The sequence below is a fragment of the Hippocampus guttulatus genome, chromosome 16 (genome assembly GCF_054856545.1).
Source record: "Hippocampus guttulatus isolate MCC_2025c chromosome 16, RoL_Hgut_1.0, whole genome shotgun sequence".
Taxonomy (NCBI): Eukaryota; Metazoa; Chordata; class Actinopteri; order Syngnathiformes; family Syngnathidae; genus Hippocampus; species Hippocampus guttulatus.
The window spans coordinates 7119817-7138754 of NC_141276.1; the positions used below are offsets into that span (position 1 = coordinate 7119817).

At 45.3% G+C, this 18938-nt stretch overlaps 1 protein-coding gene across 1 annotated transcript; it reads right to left on the minus strand.

Moving 5' to 3' along the window:
- Positions 1–4483: 4483 nt before the first annotated feature.
- Positions 4484–13370, minus strand: fscn2a (fascin actin-bundling protein 2a, retinal). Its single transcript, XM_086133522.1, has 5 exons — positions 11789–13370; positions 8202–8358; positions 6861–6982; positions 6613–6780; positions 4484–6528 (listed from the first exon to the last, which is right to left on the minus strand). The coding sequence occupies exons 1-5, from the start codon at positions 12609–12611 to the stop codon at positions 6323–6325; spliced, it is 1476 nt and encodes a 491-aa protein (XP_085989648.1). The 5' UTR covers positions 12612–13370; the 3' UTR covers positions 4484–6322.
- Between the last annotated feature and the right edge of the window lie 5568 nt (positions 13371–18938).

The following is an 18938-nucleotide window of genomic DNA, read 5'->3' on the forward strand; positions in this document are numbered from 1 at the left end:
GTGAACGAAAGTGTTAATCCTGTGAAAGAAAAAAAGAATAAGACACAAAGGAGCAAGCTTTTTGCCAGTCAGCATGGTGGCGTTTAGAAAATTGTGGCCCTAAGACCAGTCACTCAAACATGGACTTGCAAACATGAGAGAAATGCTGCACTCTGTTCTTCGGGGGAAGAGGGAAAAAGATGGCGATGCTGCAATTAAGCACACAGCGGTGCGCATAGACAGTGGATTGACGTGAGGTTTTCTCGAGCTGTGTCCTGATTCCTCACCCATAGCAGGTCTTTGAAAATAAACCTTCTCCATCTTGGCAGGTTAGGTCTGGCGGACGCAACACGAGCAACATCTCCTTGTTTAATTTGGGAGTCATGCATGATTTATCCTCCATTTTGAGCCGGCTTCCAAATTCTGGGTTTGACTGCGCTGTATATTCTTCTGCACAAATCACATGCTTGGGTTTTACCATTTTAGCAAGCAAACAAAAACAAGAAACTAGGCCTCCACGGCTCCTTTTTGTTCTTGTAAATTTAACCCGGGCCAATTCGCGGTTTGCGAACTAAAACTGCTGAAAAAAAAGTCTATTCACAACTGTTCACATTTTTGTGCCCTTGGTGTTATGCCCCAGGTCCCCGATGTCAACCTCTTCTAAGCTGCCAGTCAAGGCTCCTTGTGGTGCTGACACCAGAGAACAACGTGGTGGTAAACCTTGGAATACGATGCAAAGAAAGGTCCCGGTGGCTGTCGGAAGTGGTGCTGCTCATGGCTGCCAGTGCCACCCATGGTAAAATCTATTTTTTGTATGTATTTAAAAAATAAAAAGAGTATGTGTTATTTAGTTAAAATTGTAATCAAATGAAAAGTAATAATATGGTATTTTTATGGGGTTGAGAAAAGCATATAAATATTTTTGTCTCTAATAGAAGATAATTCAATATGTATTTCTGTGCATGGGATGCAATATGATTCAAGGACAGTTCATTTTACACAATTTGATGCGGTTCAATTCGATGGGATTGCAATTCGATTTGATTTCGAGACTGTATGATGCAGTGAGTTTGTGGAAAGTAGCTGGTCATTCAACAGTATGAATGAATTTGTCAGGACTATACATAAGATAAGATAAGAAAACCTTTAGTAGTCTCGCAATGGAGTAATTCCCAATTCACAGCAGCAAAATTGTGAAAGGAAGAAGAAGAACAACAAAATATAGGAGCTGCTGGAAAGGCAGCCACTCTCGCGGCGCCATTTTGGAGTCAAAATAACAAAAATAACACAACTATGTGGCCTTCAAAAATTTATTTAAATGCTCGAGAAGAAGTTTAGTGGCATCGTTTGTTATGTGATTTGACACGCAACAACATAAAAGAGCTCTCCGAAGTCCAAACCATTCTAGTTAATGGAATTCAAATGAACAACAATTCTCATCCGCCTCAAGCCGATCCTTTTTGCTCTAAGAGCGGTAAGAGTATAGGTTTGAAAATGCATTCACAGGAAATGTGTGTTAAAACACCCCAATTGAATAACATGAATGAATCTGGAAGTGTCTATGCATTGACAGACAGCCACCTGAGCTTTTTAGGAATATAAATAGAGAGGAGGGCAGAATCTCTTGATATGGAACCGTTTTTCGCACACTTTGCCACTTAGCATGGAAATGGGAGATTCAAGCTATTGGAAATCATGCAAGTTGTAAATATTAACAAAGGTAAAAAAAAAATATATATATATATATAGATGCGGTATATGCAAAGGTGGTCACATGCCGGCAGCCTCTGAAAATAGCCCAATTCTCTCCTTCATTTCCTTGGGTAAAACGCTTCATCTTGACAAGTGTGCCATGTTTTGGTGCTTCATTAAAAATAAAACATGCAGCACACTTTCCTTGTTTGTAGAGCCTCAAAACCGAAAACAGGGTCGCACAAACAACCGTACTCACCTTCACAATTGAATAATTTAGTCGTCAATGAACCGAGAATGTTTTTATTTTTGAAACTGGGTGCGACATGTAAGGCCAGTGCTGAGGTTCAAACTCAGAACTGTTTCGCCGGTGTGCTAACCGCAGCAGTGCTCCCCGGAGTCTTAATTTTTTTTTGCTCAAATTCTGAAGCTGAGCTTCTTTTTGAGGATCAGGCGTATTCTTGTTTTTGGGGCCCTTGTGTCATTTCTCATCAGAAAGTGCATAGGTGCTGTGAAGACGAGTCATTTGTCGCCCCCCCACCCCGACCCCATTGCTTGAGCTCCACTCTGATACTTATAATGAGTCACGCATTGATCCAATAATTCTCTGGCCGTGAAAATGATCTAGTCTGCTCTTCTGTTGCACAGTCGCGGTTCCGCTGGCTTTATGTTCATTTTCTACGCTTTGGTGCATCGGCTATACCAATTGGGAAGCACAGACTTTGAGCAGTCTGCGCTGACACTCGAGCCCCGTTAATGGGGTTGATCCTTTCGACCAGCTGCCTTGGGGGGGTCCGCTCAGAGATGGGCCCAACGGCCTTAACGGTTTGTGGCTCCAGATTGGAAAAGGGAATTGGTGCACTTCACCTCAACACCTACTTGTGCGCTGGTCTTTTCCGCACGCTCTGTATGAGTGAGCGGGATCGCAGTTGGCTTTTTCCCCATTTCTCACTTGTTTTCTTGCCTCTCGCCCCATCGTCCATCGACAAAAATATTCGCTAGATTTGGTGTCTGACGGGCTCATTTTGGAACCAATTAATTCATTTTGCAGTATTTCCGATGGGAATTGTTGTTTTGGGATGAGAAACAATTTGCACCGCGATGATGGATCGTGTTCGATTTTGTGAGTAAACCGGCGGTATCAAGCCACTTTCATCGAATATCGGAAGGTAGACGTTTCAAGATTTGCTCTTGTAGTTTCAACATGTATGGGGGATGGAAGGCAATTAAAGCTTACACCTGCTACTTAAGATGATGATGTGAAAGCAAGTTTTCATTCGTGCTCATGCAACTCACACAACGTTGAAAGCATGACTCCCCCCCCCCCCCCCCGCCAAACTACTTGTCAAGAGGACTTTGTTCTCAGAAAGAACCTGCTGTTATAGCTACGCTTATTACCGTGCAGGCAATTTGATTAAAAAAAAAATAAAGTGCTGTGAGATGAGAAAACGGTTGGAGTGTTTTGTGTTTTGAGTTGTTTCTTCATGAGAGCATAGAAATCTGCAAATCGAACAAAATTCTTGGAAAAAGCACCCCTTGTATTGTCATATAATATGTGTTGGCAGATGACCGGACCCCATTTCAGTCAGCATCAAACGATTCGGGAGCTGCCGAATTGGCAATTGATCTCCTTAACGCCGCAATCATTATGTTTTCCGCTCGGTCCGACTCGTTGTTGACCGCACGCATTCGGGATTGGAGACTGTACGAATTGAACAGATTGCTATTTATATTTGTTGGTCTCGACCATTTTCCGAGCAGATCATTTCTTCTCGACACACCCCACATCGGAGGATCAGGTTCATCCTTCGAAAACATCCAACAATCGCGAACACGCCCAAATTTGCCGGAGTCGTGACTGCGTTCCCTCGCCTCGTTGGTAATCGATGACTTTATCATCACAGTCAAGAAATCTGCGGCTCGGCCCAACAATGGTTGGATTTTTTTTTTCTTCACTTCTGCTTATACTTGTCCAAAAAATTCCTTTATAAATGTTGACAGTGGCGTTTCATGATTGGACTCTAAAGCAACCCCCCCCCCCCCCCCCGAAAAAAAAATTGACCTCATCGGGAAACGTGTTGAATGCTGATGCATTGGGGTGACCTTCGAGGTTGCACCTTGTCACGATTCTGGGATTCAATTTGACCATGGTACGTATTTTTTGGCTTTACCGTATAAATTTAAAACCGCAGCCGTTTCAAGGACGTTAAAATCCCCTCAGTGGATCTGCGTCCACACCGCTCTGCCTGTTGTCGACATATTCGTCGCTTGTGTGCTCTGTCAATATGTCAGGGCTGAGTTTTAGAGTTGATTGAAAAGATTTACGCGCCGGAATGGCTGTTTCCCTCCAGTCAACAATCCGGTTGACAATTTGGCTTGGGAGAAGGGTTTCTCTCAACAGTGAAGAGTTGTAGAAGCACCATTTTTTGCACTTGTTTTATATGTATTTCGTAAGGATATCGTTTTGCACTTGAGGTAGCGGTGAGGAGGAGTTGTGTGGCGCCAGATGACCGGGCTCGGGGGTGGGAGGGCAGTGAGCGTGCTGAGATTCTCAACGATGCTGGAAATCATGCGGTGGAGGCTTGTCTCAGTCCTTTGGAACCAAACTGTATATGTGTGTGTGTGTGTCTGCGTGTGCATTGACTAAACTCGAGAAGGCACACACTGCCCCCCAGTGTATGTAAGGGATATAAATCTTAGAAAAGGTTGCACACATACAGACAGAGCCTCCGGAGGATTGTCTATGTCACCCCGGAAAAAAGAGCTCTAGAGAGCAGTAATGACATCCAGAAATAGACCCACACCATCTTGGTTCGTAGACACATTTAGATTTTATTCTGGATAGTTTGATTCCAAGAAAATAGTTTGATGGACAGTCTGCTTGTGGACATGAAAGCACACGTTCACAGTGATCGAATTTGTTGAACGCTACGCCCTCGAGTGTCACTTTTCAACAACAGTGCCAACTCCAGGAGGGAAGATGAAAACGGTGTTCCACTTCACGGATGCTGCCGTTGTACCATCATATCACTCTCTACTCACAAATGCATTTTTGCAATTTTTTTTTGTTGTTTTTTGAGCCTACTACCAAGCCGTGAACATCTGAAAGTGCTATACAATGATCAGAATTTCTGATTGGTTTGGGGTGATTGGATTTTAGCAAGCTATTGACCATCCTTGAGTCGTCACAGTGGGCGTTAGGAAACTCTGCAATGATCGATTTGTGATTTTGTAAATTCGGTGCTCCATGGACTGTGAATGCACAATCCTTATTAGCATTCACAGAGGTCGCCATTGTCTACCCAACACAATCAAACCTCTCTCTCACGGTGCGGCATGGGCCATTGTCGAAATCTCTCCCATCTCCTCAGGGGAAAAACGAACGATGAATTTGTTGTTTTAACTTTTCATCGGCGTGTTCTGAGCAACCCTTCTGGCGCTGCTGTTGCATCGAACGGAGAGGCGCCCCATCGGGAGTCTGCGATAAGAGCGGACGTCATGTCGGTCTTCTTCAGACCACAAACTCGACTCGGTCAACATTGGCTCTTCTGGTTGCCGCCAAATTGCGTTCGGTATACTCCCTTTTCGCCTCAGTTCCTTCGAGATGTGATTCCCCAACAATGAAATGCAAATTTTGCCCATGCCGACGAGAAAACACTCCCTCATCAGCACCCGAACGCTGCCTATCCCTAACCTGCTCTAATTAGCCATAAAACCCTAAAGTGATTTACCGTGGAATGCAGTATAAGGCCCCAATGCAGAAACTTTACCCACTAGACACACACGCAATGCTTTACCTCTGCCTTTGCTTCACGCTCATTTCATATGTTGCTGTTTGATATTTCTTCCCAAACTTTGTCCCGCACGTTTGGTATTTGCCACACGTCCCCCCCCCCCTCCCCCACGATATCGCCAAGTTTGCTTTACTGTACATCGCTTGGCATTACAACTATACAGTCCATTTGCGCAAGTCCACTTCATTTGTGTCATACCGTGTTTTATGGAAGCTGTAAATGGCCCATTAAAATAAATGAAAACTCCATTGGCAATTGCCCGTCTGTCTTTAAAAGCAACGGGGCATGACCAATTGCTCAGAGTGACGTTTAGGGGGCCACGCCTCGCCTTTGTAGCATACTCATGAAAAGCATTGCGCAAAAATAAAGGACTGTAAACAAGGGTGGGGGGCGGACTTTAATGCGAGGGTCGGCGAAACTAAAATCGTGTCTGTTTCAATATTGCGATGGCATTGGTTCATCAATTGGCTTTTACAAATAATATTTGGATGGCATTCAATACGAACTAGACAGCACTCGTAATCAGGATGTTTTCGTTGTGGGTGTCTGCTTGGACATGATGTACTTTTGCTGGCCTCGATTGAAAGAACATATTTGGATGAGCTATGATTATTCTTTTTTCTTTTCGCTCTCACATTGGCAATTATGTGGTCATTTGAAAGACGAAACAACAAAATGAGGAACCAAAGCTCTTCCCAAATGTCTCAATTTGAAAATGCGATTGGGTGTCTGGCTGCTGATATAAAACATGGCATGAAAATGGTAGCCAGCCAATCCACTTTGTGTGAGCTGACAGCAGCAGCTTCTTCATCTCATTATCGTCTTGCACCGCGTTAGGACACTGATTTGATGAGGTTTTAGTACTCCCAAAGAGAGGATGCATCAACTGAAGTGCGATCGCCCATGAGCGTGCCTCCCTGGTCTCCTCGAAGGTACTTGCCGTTGGAACCTTTGATAGCTATCCGCCCGTGTTCCAGGAACTCCAAGAAAAAATCTTCAGCCTTTTCGCCATCTGAGCACACGAGGCCATTACTGGACACATACCAGAATTTTCCATTCACACCTGCCAAAACACAACAGCCGGTTTAAAAACAATCGTCGATGGCGATTGAGCGATTGTCCGGTCGATTTTTCCGCCAACACTGACTTTTAATGTTGTAGGCGCCGTCGTTGAATATCAGTGAGAAAATGTCGTAGACCGATCGGTTGGCATTGAGAGTGTTGGAGTTCTTGTGGTGACACACAAAGCCATTCTCCCCGCGGAGGATCAGCATGGGTCGGTTGATGAGCTTCATCAGGAACAATTCATCCTCCCCTCCAAGACCAGGACATAGCATACGGTTAGAGCTCGACGTCCCGCAATCTAGTTCGAACCAAACTCATAAAAGCACTTACCTACAGCATCGCTCACTGCCGAGAGCTGCCCGTTCTTCTTTGTGCACACATACTTGCCATTGCTGGCCTTAAGAGCCACTCTGTGTCCCCGCCACTCGATATCAAACATTGTATTGATCTCTCTGGGCATATGGGGGAGGGGGCAGAAAAAAAAATCACAAACAGCTGAAGATGAACTTGCTTCTCTCATTTGACTCTGAACGTCTTTAACTCATTCAGTACCAGCCAATTCTGGACCAAGTCTGAAAAGACGTTTAAAAACGTCTTTGGGAGTGAATGAGTTAATGTCTGAAGAATTTTGAGAAGTGAAATTCAAGGTGTGGAGGAGTCATCCAAGTCAGACACTCTCTGTTTACTACCCCAAAAGTTCCTGTAGCTTTCTGTAGTATTATCCCTCTGAAACAGCCTCCTTTTTCCTCTCATACAGTAAATTACCCCGGACCCACATTAAGACAATCGTTCCCGCACTCAGTGGTGCTCCAGATGTTACTTCATGCAATATTTCCGTCGTCAAAATACACCATTAGTTGTTTCAGTTATATAGCTGGTATGGCGTTGGTCTTGTCCACTCGTGCGTAAAGAGGTTATGGCTTTTTATATGTCAAACATCAAACGGATTTATCCCGCACAGCAGATTTGGCACGCACAACTAATGGCGGGGATGGCGAAGCACCACAGACACTTGAAGCTTGTGATGTCGTGAGTCAAGTGACAGGGGTCAATTGATAAAAGCTCTGAAGACGTATCGACAACGGCGAGTAGTGCCGAAACTTTGGTCGAGTTTGTTCAACACTTAATTAAAATGTGGAGCGCGGCATTGGCTTCAGCAACTCGCTTTGAAAAAAAAATGGGCGTCCCTCATCTCACCTCGATGTGGTACTTTCCAGAAGAGCGTTTGTTATGGTCCTTGATGTTGGACTCTTGTTTTTGTTCATCCAGAAGGTGTTAAGATGGCTCAGTCAGGGCCAATAATCAATTTTCTATCTGACTCGTTCAGGGGAGCTGGCACCCAACCTGGACTGCTTGCCAAGTCAGTCACTCCTACTTCTTTTGTCAGCTGAATAAATGGGAGTTACCTGTGACGACCGGTCAAGTTAAATTCACAGAAAATCTTAGCCATTTCACCCTGAGCCGACACACGACGTTTTCCTTGATGCAAAACTATTCGTAACAACTTTGGTTCTTCTTTACCTGACTCTTTGCTATCTACACAGTCGTGGTGGAAAAGTGAAGGGCCAACATTGTAATCACCGCGCGAAAAAACTGGAGCCACCTTTTGAACAGTGATATAATAGTCTGCGACAAAAATTTTAAAAAACGCACCTCTCAAAAGCTACTTACGCTTCGGATGCAGTGGACTGGATCTCTCCGTGTGTCACAAGAGTCCAGTAGGATCCCCCGTTTGTCCTGAACATAGACTTTTTGCTCTTCTTGTCAATTTCCATCTGGAAAGTCTCCATGTCCGTCTCCGCATCCTGGTTGGCTGAAATGCTCACACCTGGAATCAAGAAAAGAATATTGGCCATCGTGTTGCTGTTTCACACTTGCATAGGTGTTGCTTCTTCTTGAGGATCATGACTACATCGCCTCCAAATTCACATCCGATGCACCCTGGACTGTGAGTCGTTCTTTCAGCCGTGGGCAATCTTTCGGTCATTGATTTTTGCAAATTCTTGGCAGAGGTTGTTTGTCTTGCAACGGCATTAAAAACAAAACGTGTCATCGTGTCACCTGTAGTGTTCAGCATGCTACAGATACAGAATGTTCCATGTTTTATTCATTTATATTTGGTCAGTGGGACTTCTAATTTGGAACCGTGTACAAATGGTCATATATGTTCAGGAATTTTAGTTTTTGAGGATAATTATTACTGTATTTTCCGCACTAAAAGGCGCACTTGAAAGCCTTCCATTTTCTTAAAAGCTCGCAGCGCCTTAAAATCCGTTGCGCCTTGTGTATGGTCATTACGGTAATATGTCAACCCCAAAACGGCTCCTTGCTCGAGACATGCCGACAACGCAGAGTTCAAACCTAAGGCGATCGGTTTCGCAGTTGAACACGGAAATAGAGCAGCGGCAAGAGAGTTCGGTAACGAGTCGATGTTATAACTTGCTGTTGGGTCGGTGCTTTATTAAATAAGTTTTATTGACATCGGATCGTCGCTATATAAATCGGGGTGTAGTGTCGTGTAGTGTTCTGTTGGCATTTCCTTGAGCGTAGCTCTATCTAGTGGATACATTGTAGATTGCGTCTTATAATGCATCCAATATATGCAAAAATGACAAAGTAGGCCATTCATTGAAGGTGCGCCTCATAATCCATTGCGCCTTTTAGTGCGGAAAATACGGAACTGTAAGTAATACACATTCCTGTCAGTCAGCCATTGCCCTGGGAGTGGGTGGGGGTGGGGGTGGGGGGTTGCCTCACTTGCAGCCAATCTAATGTTATATGCTTAAGCCTCATGAATTAGCTCTGTCTGGTTGGGTGTGTCAGGTGGTGGGGAATCCACTGACAGACGCGTATAACTGAACGGTGTCTGCTGCAGGTCAAATTAGATGCCACAGAAATATCCTCCAACCTCTCTCTTAAGCCTGTTACAACCCTAATCCGCCACAGTCACCCCCCTCCGCCCTTCCTGCTCATTCGCTTGCTGTAATTCCTTGAGTGGTGAAATGCAAATCTTCGCTGCAGGGCCCACTAAGCAGCTTTCAGTGCCCTGTTCTTAAAAAAATGTGAAACCGCCGCAAGGACCAACACCACCGTTATAAAATGTCGGTCTTGGCCCGATAAATTAAATGGAGGGGTTATCGAAACATCAACCTTAAATCTACTCCGGTTAAGATGCTCTTCAGCGATGCTCTCAGTTGTTGTAATTGAGTATGAAGAAACCTTGCGAGGGAAGCCGCCCTTCCATTTGATTTGCATGAGTGATTTTTACAGGAGATGCGACCAGATCACATCGAGCAGGCTGATACGAGCTTTATTTCACAAGGTGCAGCTGTAATTATTTGTTGGGGCCGCACTGGCGTGTTGTAGATCCGCCCTGCGGAACCGAGAGCCCCTCCTCAGTGGATGACTGTGAAGAGCGAGTCGCGTCAAGGTTTAGGTTATTGACCCGTAGAGGACAATTTTGTCACCGCATAATTTCCTCATGGTGTAATCTTTAATGAGGACACAGCGGAGATGACAAAAGCCCATTACAACTATTACCTCCACGGTATGGCTGACGACCATTCAGGGGCACGCGCACAAGATAAACTCGGCTTTCTATCATTCGAAATGCCGTCTTGATGTTACTGTCTTGTTTTTTTTTTTGTTGTTTTTTTTTGTTTTTTAGTCATGTAATGCAACTGTCAGGGTTAGATTAGCCCTGTGATTGATTGGCTGGCAACCAGTCCAGAGTGTCACCGGCCTCTTGTCCCAAGTCAGCTGGTTTAGGCCACACATGACCTCCACCCTCGTGAGGATAAACGGCATGGATGGATGGACGAAGCTTTAATGACAACGAAAACGACGGCCAAAAAAAATCATTTGTGTTTGTATTTTGACAGTCTGGTTTGCTTTTCTCTCATCTTCATAAAACTCTCACAACTGCTCTTCAATGGCGAAATGAAAACGTAATGTGAATATGGCAGGACGGCGAGCCTTAATTACATTGCGTTAACGACAGTCCGTAAAAAAATATCGAGTAGCGGAGAGAAAGTGAAATTTATAGCCAAGTGGACTGTGAAATCAATTGTAAGAAGCACCGTGAGAAATACCTTTTGTACAATCGCCACAATAGTTCTCGCTCGGGCCGAACATCCGAATTCAGTGGAACAAATATGGTGGAGCAGAACATACTAGCGTCATTTTCCTGAAAGGTTCTCGTATTCCGTCTTGTGCGGCATGAGGAACATTCAACGTTAGTTTCCACTGTCGTAGGTTGTTTACAAAATTTAGGGGATTGTCTGGGGCATGTTCGCCATCATGTATACAGAGGAAAATAACCAGAATGCAGTGTGCAAATGTTTTCATGACCAGTCACATCCATAAATCTACCCATTAGTCTGTGTTTCCCTCCCCTGATTTGTGTTTTAATGGTGTTTTGGGGGTTGGCCCCGTGGGAGATTTTTGGCTAACATATTGCAAAGAAACAACGTGTATGTTTCTATTAAACACCTTTTTGGTTTATTTCTCAGTGAATTAACGCCCTGCTTGTTTTTGTTAGCATCTGCGTGGAACATTTCATGTACTTGGGGCAGTTTCTGCAGCTTACATCTACAGTACAGGCAGGAAATGCTTGCAAAAGCCAACCAAGACAATAGGCTCTTGTTTTGGGATCGTGCCTAAAGTTGTGGCCCTTGGAACTCAGATTACAACAGGATCAGATTTTTTTTTTTTTAACCGTGGGATGAGTGTATTATAAATATCAAAGTTTCACTCTTGTTTTATTGTACTCGTTTTATTTTATAATTGAGCCTTGAGATGTTTTTGTATGTATCCCCCACTTTGAAAATAATAGTCAAGTGAATATGCGGTGCATGTATGGTGTGGCAAATATACAATGTTCACTCAACCAGCATATCCAGTGAGACCTTTGAAACGTCAACTATGATATAAAAAGACAATTTTGTAAGAACCCCCCCCCCCCCCCCCCCCCCCCCCCCAGATTGTTTGCTTGGTTCATGCTACACTTGCCCTATACTGACATTTTAATAAAAGCTAACATTTTTAAAAAACAGTTCAGAGTGGGGAGAAAAAAAAACACTCATTCACCCCACATTAAAAAAAAGATCTTATGACTTTTGTGCAGAGTGAGTCGCTGGCAGCACTGTCCCACCGAAATGCTTCTTCGTGTGAATTTCATTTTCAGGTATCGCGTCGCAGCAGCTACGTGTTGTTTTCTCGACTGGCGGGCAGGAACGACGTGTCGTTTGTCGATTTACCTTGCTTGACGGAGACAAATCTTTTATTGGCAGCTTGAAAAACGACTTGTGGGTGACTTTCCTCAAGGTCAAAGAGCTCATCTTTCCCCGGCTTGGAGCATCGGCCGGATCGCAAAGTTCCCGTGGGACCCACGGGGGTCAGATATTTGCCATCGCAGTCCTTGAAGGCCAGCTTGCCGGATTTCAGCTCCAGAGTGAAGCTCGTGGCGTTGGTGTTCTCCTTCACCAGTTTGCCGTCATTGCTGAGAAAACGGCTGTCGCAGGTTTTCAGGCTGTACTTGCCATCCTGGTACACCAAAGTGACCAAGGAGTCCACCCCCCAGGGGATGTTGCTGTCCACCGAGATCTCTCCGTCGGAGGCCGACAGGTGGGCGTAGCGTTTCCGTGCCACGCTGAGCAGACTGGCCTGCGGGTGCAGGGCCAAATGGATGGCCCATAACTCCTGCTCGGCAATCACCTGGGCAAAGCAGGACAGGTAGTCGGCTGAGCCTCCAAAGTAACGCAGATAAGGTTCTGATTGCAGCGCCCAGCGACCATCAGACTGGGGCACAATCAGGAACCGGCACTCTGGTTCAGGACTTTCAGCCCCGCATGTGATCTTGCCGTCTTTGTCGGAAGCCAGGTAACGTCCCAAGTGACTGCGGAGGAACACCACCTGGCCGTCGTGCTCGTCTTGCTCCAAGGTCCAGATCTGCTTCTTCTTCATACTGGTGCCTGAAGCGTTCACCTTGAAGCCAAAGGCCTCTGCTGTAAGGTAGCGGTTTTCGTAGTTGATGAGCCCAAACTGGAGCTTGAGGGCTCTGTTAATTCCGTTTGTGGGCATGTTTGACCAAGTCACGCGATGAAATTCCAAGGACAAAGAATGTACAACAGAAAGAAAAGAAAACCCAGCAAGATGCTCAAAATGGGGGATATCAAAAACGGTTCCCCCGCCGTCTCTGAGTCATAGATAGGGTCTGCTTATCTCCCTTGATGGATTGTCGAGTACGCCTTCGGTCGGCTGTCACTTTCTCTTGCCGGAGCACTTGCGCAGACACTTGCTCTCGGTTCCTTAATGAGTTCGGATTAAAATCAGCTGGACAAAGCACCTCAATCCAACAAGCTGCTGACGTCACATACTGGTTCCACCAACTGCAAATCTCCCCTTCTCACTCTTCGTCCCCCTTCAGGACAACAACATCGCTGCACCTTCAAGCACTACGCCTTTCATTTCCTCTCTTCTCTTCACCAGCCATCGTCATTCGTCCTTCGCGAGCACTTCCCGGCACTCGTTTTCCTTTGGGTGTCGTTCACTTTGTCGGTCCTGCAACGCCATAACCCCCTCGGATTATCCTTGCTTAGACCTGCTGGCGAGCCGCAGCCTAATTGGAAAATGTCCAACGGGGAGAGGTGCTTACTCTCTATGGCTTCTGTCTCCTGCCATCGCCTTTTTGTTCAGTCGTTCCGATATCTACGACTTATCAATAAGGCATTAAGGCCTTAAAGTTAATACAAAGGTTTCTTTATCGGCCACATGCCGTTTCAGCAAGTTTACCCGGCCCGGCTGAATGCCAAGTCTTCAGTTTGTGATCTTAGCCAAGAAGAATTTGAACGGCACATATCGGAATGCACGCACCTCGCCTATTTGTCGTCGTCGCCGCCGCACTTTCTTTCACCTTGCTGCATTGTCAACTTTTATTCGACAAAATCCTGCGAAATCCCGTCTCGGCGCTTCTGTCAGCCATGGGTTGATGATAAACGGATGCGACTCCGTGGATGACCTTTGTCCCAGTGCGCACCGAGGACAGCCTTTTGTCGGATCACGATCTGCCTTTTGTACTCTTTGCTGGCTCCTCACAAGGCGGAGATTGATGGCAAGCCAAGGAGAGCCGTATGATTGATATCTTTGGCGTACTAACCCATCTAAAGCCGCGGTCACCGTTGTTTTTGAAACGGAGAACTACCGCTTGCGTACACTTCATGTAAACGGATAAATATGAATATGCAACACTTCCGTAAATCTGTGCAAGAGGTTTAACACGATCCTTTCGACAACATTCTAGGAAATCACAGCGTCCCATCACTGCTGAGCTGATTTTAGAGCAGGTGCCACGCCCACGGTGCTTGGGGGCTACCCGGCAACCCGTAACATAAAATAAGAACCCAGAATCTGTCAGCCATCATTGAGTGCTGATTAATGTTCGACACGGGCACTTTTTCATTAGCCTTCAGAATGAGAGTGATGAGGCAGTTGAATCGGAAATTAAACCGTTTGTTGTAACGGTACCAGTTTTTTATTCTCATTCTTTGCACCCATTCACAGCACCATCATTGCATGATTGGGTCATTGACACTTTTTTTTTTGTCTCCACAGTGACTATGATTTTTTTTTTTGTAAACATGATTCTCCTTGTGCGCACTGGATGGCAGCATTGCAATACTTCTTCAATTTCAGTTCAGGTTTTTTTGTTTTTTTTTATTTATGTATTTATTTGTATTTATAGAGTATTTGTGGAGTGAAAGGGTATTGTGTAATCATTGTTCTGCAGCTGCGGATGTACCCCATCGCCGAAATAAATACACTTCACATGAACTCCCAAAGCTCGATGATATTAATTGACGAATACGACAGCAAAGTAGATTTTCTCTCTAACCACACACCTAGTTGCAGGTAGCTTTGCCCACGTACGATGTAGTCTAAGCGAGTTTTCATTTTCTTGAAAGGGATTTTCCTTGGTGCGGAGGCCATCTGCCTCGACCGGTTTGGTCGATATCGAGTGATAGAAAACTTGACAGTGAGCAAAAAGAAAAGGATTGCAAGCCGGGCGGGATTAAGAAGCAGTGTGAACGCATGGAACGATGGGTGAACACATGCGCTGCAGATGGCAGTGTTGACCAACAAATATGTCACAGTGCTTTCACAGCATGTCTGCGTTGGCTGAACTGCTGACAAATGAAAAAAAAAAACATTTCCAAAAGATGAATGTTTTTCATTTTCTCATCGCTCTTCAGGGAGTTCCTCGCCTGGTTGAACACAAAACAAAAGCTGATTTAATTTGTTTGCGTTTAAAGATGGAGAATAATAACCCCCGGTCCATTTGTCCATGAAGAGGACAATATTTAAACATTTGTACAAGGGGGAGGGAGGGGGGGGGCTGACAAGAGGCATTTTGGCGGGACGCGCTGCGGTTCGTGTCACGTTATCCAAAACTGACAATGACGTTAATATTCAGTTAATGAGGCCAGCCTTTGCCTTGTCCTTCTGCTGCCCCCACTTCCTTTGCGCGTTGAGGTCGCCTGGTACTCCAGGAACCTTCCGAGCAATAACCTTACATCATTTTTACGGTGGCATTGTAGTGCTCGGTGGCCATTATATGCCAGATTGCAAATTGTGGCTCAAATGTCTTTTTGCCTTGTTCTGTGATTGATTGGCAACCGCACCAGGGTGTACCGTGCCTCTCACCCAAAGTCACGCGGGGCCGTGGACAGGATACAGTAAGTGGTAGAACACGGATTGGATACCTTTTGAGTTGTTTTGTCTCTTTATTTGTAGAAAAATCTGACACTGCTTAAAAAATAAGAAAAATGAAAATTCCTCTCTTTTCGCTGGCAAATACAATGATTGAAAGTGAAGCATACAGGGGTGGGGGGGGGGGGCATTGGTCACTTGCAAACACACACAGACGTACATATACACACTGTCTGTACACATGTTCACACAAAGCAGAGGTCTCCCCCGGCGGGCATGAGCATGGATTAATGTGCCCGGTCCGATTATTTCATTTGTAACTGTCCTGGGCCTTTCTCAGATAAGACCATTTTTCAAGTTGTCATCCATTAGCACCTTTCCCCGGCATCTATTAGCCCGCTCCGTTTAAAGGGCCAGCAACCGCCCTATTACTATTCCATTGCGAAGAAGAGTCAAAGTTGTCAAATGGCACAATGAACTCGATATAATTGCAAAAGACGACGGTGCGAGCGCTTTGAATAATTACAAACGCGACGATGCATGTAATGGCGTGACATCACCCGCATTGGAAAGCGTACCTTTGTCAACTCCGATGGGCTAATTTCCAGACGGAAACCAATTAAATATAATAGCTGTCTCGAAATTATTGCATTGTGAGAAAATAAAACTGTTTTCCAATGGAGGGGTTTTTTTTTCCTTCAAACGGTTTCTCAAAATCACACCAGGACACTATGATCGGCACGCCAACTGTTATTGCCCCCCATTCGGTTGTCTTCGAACCAAAAAAAAAAAAAAAGTCCGTTCTTTGGTCTCCTGTGGCTCTTTGGGACCTTCCGGTTGCCCCCTCTAAAACCCGGCCAAGGAAAACGGGCCATGAGACGTGCAGTAAAAGGAAAGCATAAAATGGCCGCATTGGCTTGGAATCTCCTTCCTCAGCAGCTTGCTGCTCGCTGACCTCATTAATCCAGGTGCTCATTCATCTACTCGATGAACCTCCCTCGGACCGTTAACGCCACAGCCCTACTGTGTTTGTCCGGCCTCAATCCCGAATCAACCCAGCGTCTGCTCGCTCACCGCCGCTCTACCCGCCGTAATTGGGACTTTACCAATGAGCCGAGCGTGGTTGGCCATATAAATGAGCCTTGGTAAATGTCATGCCTTTTAATTCTTGCTTGTAATTGCACATTTGTTTTGTTGGCTGTCATTTGTTTTAAGAAGCGGCCAAACTTGTTAAAGCCCCCCCCCCCCCCCCCCCGCCTCCCTCGCTCCTCCCTTCCCCTTTCGTTGCGAGTGAAGACACAATATTGGGAGAGAAAAAAAAGTGATGGGACGCCGTAATACCAAATTCTATTTCAAACTGTGGACACTTGGAACTCACCCACGGTCAGTTCCAAGCCCCCCCCCCCCCCCGCCCCCCCATTTTACCATTGACAATGAAAACTGTCACAATTTCTTTTTAGTCAAAAAAATAAACAAAGACTGTCAACGTCTTTCATAAAACGATACCAAAGACAACTATGATACAGATTTATCGGCAGAAACCTCGATATTTGCTGTGCCTTTTGTCGTCACATGAAAGCATGTTTTCACAACGCTCGCCGTGTCGTCAAAGCCAGGCATTCATATTTTGCTCTCGAATCAGCATGATTCATACTTTATTGGTGAATTTCGCCACACGATCTTGACCTTCACGCGTCCATCAGACTCAATTCAGCGCAAACGTACCCTCTGTTGTCAGTCATCTGCTCAGGACAATAAATTCAGAATCCGAGGCTTGTCAGCAGCCCGTGTTGAGTGAGCTTTTCTCTGCAGTGCCAAAGTACGGATGTTGAAAGTCGGTTGAGACGCAGGTAAATTGCACGTTTGCATTTTAGTTGCGTTATCCGCAAAGAGAATGTTGTTGTAAACCAGCTTGACCAATTGCGGGTTTAAAAAAAAAAAAAGTTTGTCTCTTGCTCTCTGCTCCAAAGTCCAGGCTGATGTGCGCTTGCATTCGAGGTAATTTATGCGCAAACGCATCTGGCGTGTCTCCACATGTTGGTTGGGCCACTTCATGGTTACACATGAACTCTGCCAAGCATACTTTGCTCTGTATTACCTCGTCCTCACGTTTTGCTGTATTCCCACATGGCGATAATGTAACACTGAGTGATTGACACACGCACAAGAGAGTGAACACCTTTGACTGGTGGTACAGTGCGTTGCACCCCCTTGTCGGATTTGAAAGCTTCAGCTGCTCTTTGCTTCCGTCAGACCGTTCATTAGGGCATGTTTAATTAGCGTCCCTGCAAAAGCTGTTGGAAAAATAGCCAGGGGCAAAGCGAACTGTATTCCGTTTGGTGGTTGCAAGACAACATCACATCACAAATTAGAAATGGCGGTCCCCTTTAGAATTCGACAAACTGCCACGGGGGGTGTCCTGAAATGCTAGTTAATAGTCGGTTGTTGACCCTTCACCAAGGATTAACTTCGTGCCAGTTCTTCAAAGAGATTTTGGTCGCATGCACACTGCAAGCTTTTTTTTTTCTTTTTCTTTTTAAACTGCCCTCCCTCCTCTAGATCAGGTTTGGCACTGCCTCATTTGGCCGTAATCTATGCTAACCAACTTCTTTTAACGTTTGACTTCAACCCTGACTCTTAAAAAAAAAAAAAAAAAACAGTCCAGACCATGGTATCTTCAGGTGACAGCAGAAGAAATGGCGGGAGTGGGAGAGAAAAACATCCTGCAAGCTTCTCCCATTTAGCCGCGTTCAAGCCATCTGCCTCCATGAACAAATACGCGGAGGGATGCCATTTGTCCCAACACAGCCCTCAAACAGACTACCGACGGTTGTCTGAACAAATTGAACACATTTGTTTCATTGGGGAAATTTTCATGGAGCAGCTGGGGACATGTCGACGTCCCCCTGTTGTCTCTCATTCAGCCCCCCGCCACTCCCACACTCTCCCTAAATGTGGCTTGCGTGTTTACAACAGGAAGTGCCTGGCGCCGTCTCACTTGGCATTGGTGGGTAGCGACTTGGCGGCTGCCGGAAGCACAGCATCATTCACAGTCCCCGTATCTGCTTCGCTTTAATTCATGAGCGACTGGGAGACATCCTTACTGTAATAATGGACTTTTTTTTTTTTTTTTGTCGTCGTCGTTGTTGTTGAAGATTCCATCTGTTTTTGATTACATCCTGGCAGACCAAGAGCCATTGGACAATTGAGCTGTAATTCCTATATTTGTTAATGGGCCCCGGGGTCCAGTTTTATATCGGGGTGAACAGCCGGTTGGCAAAGATTCTCAATTGTTGATGACTGCTTCGAAACTGCCATGTAAACATAGTCCGGTTGATTTTGAACCTAATTCCCCCCCACACCCGCCAAACAAAGTTAACCAGATTGGCTAATATTCTTAAATGTACCCTCCAAGTCCTACCACAATCGAAATTTCGACTGCAATGGAGTTACCTGATAAGCCAAGCTTCTTCTTGGTCTGGGTGCACATTGCCGCATCATCTACTACTCCGCACGTTACACTTGGCTCGCCTTTTGAACTGCTCAATGTTTCATGTACCTGACAAAAAAAAAAAAAAAAAAAAATCTGTGAAGATTTGAAGACATGTGCACTTGATGCATCTTCGGACGCTGCAAAACAAAATGTGCGCTCCCTTGGCCCTCAACGCGGATGTTGCATGATCTGAATAGTGCTAACTTCTG